Source organism: Montipora capricornis, chromosome 3 (assembly GCF_036669925.1).
Source record: "Montipora capricornis isolate CH-2021 chromosome 3, ASM3666992v2, whole genome shotgun sequence".
NCBI lineage: Eukaryota > Metazoa > Cnidaria > Anthozoa > Scleractinia > Acroporidae > Montipora > Montipora capricornis.
In genome coordinates this window covers 36,625,037-36,631,244 of record NC_090885.1, presented here as the reverse complement: position 1 = coordinate 36,631,244, position 6,208 = coordinate 36,625,037, and the positions used below count along the sequence as shown (strand labels likewise).

General features: G+C 39.3%; 1 protein-coding gene across 1 annotated transcript; it reads left to right on the top strand.

The window, feature by feature from the left end:
• The first annotated feature begins 1,306 nt into the window (after nt 1–1,306).
• Nucleotides 1,307–1,978, top strand: LOC138040163 (uncharacterized). The gene has a single exon (XM_068885940.1). The coding sequence runs from the start codon at nt 1,307–1,309 to the stop codon at nt 1,976–1,978; it is 672 nt and encodes a 223-aa protein (XP_068742041.1).
• Nucleotides 1,979–6,208: the final 4,230 nt, after the last annotated feature.

The following is a 6,208-nucleotide window of genomic DNA, read 5'->3' as shown; positions in this document are numbered from 1 at the left end:
TTAAAGCTAGTCAACGCATCTGTGACAAAGCCTGTCTCAGATTGCACAAGGAAGTCTCAAACAAGAAGAAAGTTCTTGAAACTATTCCAGCAGAAGATCATGCGAAGGGTATCAAGGAACTGAACTTAGCGGTAGATCCGCTACCTATCGCGAGAGCTTTATGCGTAATGTGGTGCATCGAAAGCGACAGCTTCTGGTTCCGTATCGAGCTTCGCGATCGCCCTTTAACCAGAAGAGGAGTGCTATCAATTGTCGGCCCTATTTATGATCCCAATGGATACTTAGCTCCTGTAACGCTCAAAGGAAAGCAGATTCTCCAGCAAATGTGCCAGGATAAGTTGGATTGCGACAGCCCTGTACCTGACTATCTAAGCCCGGAGCGGGAGAAATGGTGACAAGAAATCATTGAGTTTTAGAAGTTAGAAATACAACGTTGCTATAAGCCAGAGAACTTTGGCCCAATGAAAGCTGTAGAGTTGCATTACTTCTCAGACGCTTCAGAAGAAGGTTATGGTCAGTGTACATATCTTCGACTAATAAACGAACAAGACGAAGTACATTGTTCTTTCATTGTAGCGAAAGGACGAGTGACGCCCTGAAAGCACACAACAATCTCAAGGTTGGAGTTGGCTGCGGCTACCATCTCAGCAAAAATGAGTGATTTTGTGAAAAACGAGCTAGAGTACAAGCAAATCCGTGCCTTCGTTTTAGACAGACAGCCAAGCAGTCCTTGGATATGTCAACGATGACGCCAAACATTTCCATGTGTATGTCGCTAACAGGGTACAACAGATCTGTGACCTGACTGATCACAGCCCCTGGTACTATGTCGAGTCTCACAGTAATCCAGCAGACGAATTGTCAAGAGGACTCACGGCGAAGCAACTCTTAGAGGGTTTGCGTTCATTTGATTGGTCCCGAACTTCTGTGGGAAAGTGGAGATTGTAAACCTGAATTTGGAAAAGTGTCCTTCTTTCTAGAGGCAGATCCAGAAGTGAAGAAAGCGTCTGTGCGGACTACCGAAGTCAAGACTGCTGGTTCGTTTTCTGGTCATTTTGAAAGGAGAAGACTAGATGGTGTATCCAGTTGGTATAAAGCTCCGAAAGTAATAGTTCTATGTCTACCACTGAAATCTAAGCTCTTCGCAAGAGAAGTCAAAGAGCCAGGAAAACCAGTGGCAAGGTCAAACGAAGAGAATCCATTGACGGAGTTAACCCGTTTAGAGTTACAACAAGCCGAGAAGATGTGCATCATTAGATGTTTGCAGTACCAGAATTTCCGTGAGTAACTCGAGGTTCTCCGCCACATGAACGCCACAACTGCAGAGACAAGCAGAGATCAGTCAAGAAAGAAAAGACAAGTGCTACGTAAAGCCAGTTTGCTCTACAAACTGGATCCTTTTCTGGACCAAGATGGTCCAATTCGTGTAGGTGGTCGTATCAGAAGAGCAAATGTGTCAGTCAATACAAAGCATCCAGTTATTATTCCGGGAACGGGACATTTGACTGAACTATTAATTCGTCACCACCACTTGAAATTAAACCACATGGGTCGAGGGATGACGCACAACGAGTTTCGCCAAAATGGCTATTGGATACTTAAAGGTTCGTCAAGAATGGCCAGGCCAATATTCAATTGTGTGACGTGTAGCCGACTACGTAGATCCGCAGAAGAGCAGATAATGGCTTGTCTTCCAAAAGACCGACTCAACCCAGCACCCACATTTTCTTATAGTGCTGTTGACTTTGTTGGCCCTTTCATTGTCAGGGAAAGGAGGAGTAATGTCAAATGTTATGGAGTACTGTTTACGTGTATGGGATCGAGGAGTGTTCATTTGGAGACTGCCAATTCACTGGACAAGTCGTTTTATGAATCGCAGAGGCGCAGTGAGACAACTGAGGTGCGACCAAGGAGCCAACTTCATTGGTGCTCGAAACGAGCTCAAAACATCAAGATCACTTCCAATAGTACTTGTTGAGAAATAAATGTGAGTGGATCCCATTCAAGTTCAATGCACCACATTGTAGTCACAAGGGAGGTCCGTGGGAACGTTTCATTCGCACGGTGCGCAATGCTCTTGAACCTCTCATGATGAAAGTTGGAAAGTTAGACACAAATGGGTTCGTCCAAGGAAAAACCTCACCGTTGGTGTTTAACGTTTGAACAGATATTTACAGTATCTTTTGGGGAAAGTCTATATGGGCTCGAACTTAGTAAATTAAAATGAAATATTTACATGCAAGTTCAAAGTTTTCATACTTTGCAACTGTGAACACAGTTGGAGAGCCATGTTACTGCAGTACCGCAGTAATAAATTAAGTGTCTGCGGTTTTCGCAGGTAACCGCGTCGGGGAGCAGTGCTTCCCGCCATGTTGCTTTACACTTCACATGTGTGATGTGTTCTATGTAGTGTTCGAGCCGCCGTTAAACGGTACTAAGTTGTTATCTCAAGTTCTCAAATAAATAATTTGTTTTATCTTGCGAATAACAACGACGTCTGGATTTGTTGAAACTCCTCGGGACGCAAGGTGTGCGTACGGGGAAGCCACAATTTGCGTTAATTTGTTGAGTTCAGTTTACTATACAGTGTCCCCAATTAGTACTCCACCACTACTAGACTTGACACGTAAATGAAGTTACTTTCTTCCTTTTCTTTTTCTTTTATAAAAAATAATTATTATAAATACAAGGCTTAAAATTAAAGTAAAAGGAAGACACGGTCGACCAACTGAGCTGTAAACGTAGTTTGTCCACATTTAAAAGTCTTCCTGAATGCAGAGAGATGAATGACAGACAGTGTGTGGTGGAGTTTTTCGATTATATTTAACTTTGATGGTCCGATGTAAACTTAATTGAAAGGGCAAAAAAAGTAGACTTGCAAAACTAATTTGTAAAAGAAAAGTGGTTGTCATTTTATGCAAATTTACAATGACATTGTCGTAAAAAGAAGGGTAAGAATGAAGGAAGCTTTTCACGGGGCAAATGTGCAGTCAAAAAAACGACCAGTAAGTTGATTGTATTTTTCGTCTGTATATCCTGGATAAAATAATTTTTTGTTTGAGATAAAGGGCCTGTGACCTCAGCTTAATAGGCCGATGCATCCAAAATTTAGAGACGATTTGGCTTAAATTTAATCCAAAAAATTCCGGTCACCGAAAAAAGAAAGAAGGAACGATAAGTGACAACGTTTCCATAAAAGACGTAACCTTATCGGACATAAGAGTTTCCAAACGAGTATCAAGATGTTCATATTTTATATGCTATTCTCTACGATGTCAAAAAATTGGATTCTACATTCGAGCTCTGATCTGGGGAAAGGACCGAAAGCTGTTGTTCAGCACGATGCTGGTGGAAAGACCCAGCTCTGATCGAAAGCCTTAAAACGCGCTCAAAGAAAAAGATTTTAATTTATTCGGTCATAACTTTTATCACTCTCAGCTTTTAACTTTACTAGACAAAGTGTTACGGATTTCGGAAATAAAGTGGATATTCTTAGCGAAATACTCCAAGACATCTGTCGCATCCAGCCTCATAGCGTTAATCATCGCGCCACAAGTGGTCTCCATGGAAGAAAATCGAAAATCGTTATTTCTTTTGTTAGTATATACAACACCTCAGTTGTACGTTTTACTCTGCTGACTGTGAGGTGATTATTTACCTCGGATCAAATGGGTGCCAAATGTAGGCTCCCTTGGTCGGAATCATTTGAATTTGTCAGTACGTAATGAACGGTATTTGGAAAACAATATTACTATTTTCTATGTAAAAACTCATTATTGTATACATACTGATGAAATACTAGGATTTTCCTTTTTTGTAAAAAAATCATACCTCTACCGCATGCAGTGAGGATATTGCATTTATCTTTCACAAGTGAGACTAGACGCTTCTTGAGCGTACACTGGGTTGCCTGTGGTACGTGGTACACAAAAACAGAAGCCATTGAGTTCGGGTAGTATTGAACTGCAGCGTTCCAGTTATTTTTTTCAAGTTGGGGGTCATTAAGACCATTTGAGAGGTCACCCAGACGTAGTGTCAGCAAAGGCTCTTTACCTCACACTTTCACACATTTACTTATTTTGTAATGTCCTGTCCCATTTTGAGGTCTTTTATTTTTTTAAGCTCTGGTAATAAATTCAGTTGATAGATAAAAAGACATGCTCTTGAGTGAAACTCACTCGCTTCTTCTTTAAAGGGGCTATGTCACGCAAAATGATATAAATCCATGATTCGCAAAATGCCCAAAAAGTAGAATGAAACATCGCAATAACCACTTAAAACTGTTGAACAACATAAAAGAAATACTGCAAAAGGAGAGAGAAGCACGGATGAACTTAAATGGACTGGGCCTTAACATTGATAGGTGCATTACATTTGGGTAATCTTGAGAAAGGTCGGCACGACGTTTTTCAAGTTTATGAGAAATCGCCTGGACAAAGGTTGTCTTTTTTCTCAGAATCATTTAGTTTGTGATGTAACGATAATTTTATCTGCAAAGGAATTCCTCATTACCATTTTCGAGTTAACTCGTGATTAACTAAAGATTTCCCCGCAACACCCTAAAATAACATAGCCCCATTAAGTGAAATGGTCTGCAAAAAAAATAACTGCAAATTGCTCTGACGGACGCTTTCCTGCATGTCATGAATGCACGTTTGCACTAAGCAAACACACTAAGGAAGGACTGAACATGTTGTTTCCGCTTCATAGTTCCTCTTCTTTTCAGTCTAATCTGATGACAGGTCAATTTTTTTTTTGTTTTACGTTTGCAGCAAATAGTATCGCAAAAGCTGGGAGTTACTGGGTTAGCACTTTTATTTTGCGGGGTTTAATTATTGCGGATTTTGCGGATGGTACTTGATCTGTTCCAGCAGAAAAAAAAAAAAAAACACCAGCAATATTAAAAACAGCAAAAACTTACTCTCGTTAATACAACTAAAAATGGCTTTTAATCCACATACGGTGGCATTAAAAAGAGCGTTTATTTTGGTATGTGCATTGCATTTGACAATTGCATGGAGTCAATACTTTTCCAGTATCTGAGGCATAACAAACAAACTCAAAACAGTCAATAAAAAGGTCACTACTTTCTAAGGGACACTAAAATTTCTGCAGTCTCGTCTCTGACTTCTATGAATCAAGGGAAGGTTACGATGTTATGTCAAAAGGACGAAATTGACCACGTGCTAGGCAACCACAAGGGTGCACGTGATCACCTTGTGTCAAGGTTCTTGTTTACATTAAATGAACTACAGGGAAGAATGTTAATCGTTCGTGGCTTTCAGAGTTTAACAACGTACTTTTTAGCTAAGACACTTCCGTCTTTCCTTTTTTAATTTTGTTGTAATATTTAACTGAATATTTACATTTCGTCTGTTGGGTCGGGAAGCAATCTTGTCTGGAGCAATGTTGATCCATCCCTTCACTGAAGAACAATTTCTTTCAATAATTTGGCAAAAAATGGACAACAAGCTTTCTTTTAAGTAATTCTTGACCAACAAGAATAAGTCAAATTTTAAATTGTTTTTATTACCTGAAGAAAGTAGAATGTTAACGAGAACTTGACGAAGAGGTTAATGCGACTAAATTTTTTGAGTGTTTATTTCAAGCTTAATATGCAAATTTTTGACAAATACTATTAAAGTACAAAAAATATTCCACGTAAAAAAGTAGTTAAAAGCTTTATTTTTGGCCGTTCATTTGGACGAAAAATGTCACAAAAGCCTTTTCCTGCGTAAAATTTATTGAAACAAAGAAAAAAATCCCTTCCTATTTTAATTGCGTGCGTGAAAAGAAGAAACACAATCAGTGATTAAATAAATTTCAGATCAAACCCTTTTTGGAAGAACCTTTTCCGTGAATAACAAAGCAGAAAATAGACAACAAGCTTTCTTTCCAATACTTCTTCACTATCACATTTTCAATTATATTTTACCTGAAAACCGTGCAGAGTGGAATACAAATTAAATGTAAATTGCCAGAACTGGGTTGCAACTTCAGTAAACACTGTGATGCATTCTGGAGGCGTTCGATTCCTTTTACACCCATACAGAATTTGCCATTTGGTTTCGGTGTTGTACATAACAGCACAGTTTGTAAAATAATTTAAGAAATAAAGCTAACTTTGTGATATCCTACGGAGAAAGATGCAATTGTTGTCGAAGACCATTACTCGTCGCTTTTAAGATTCCAGGGGCCAGTTGCTCGA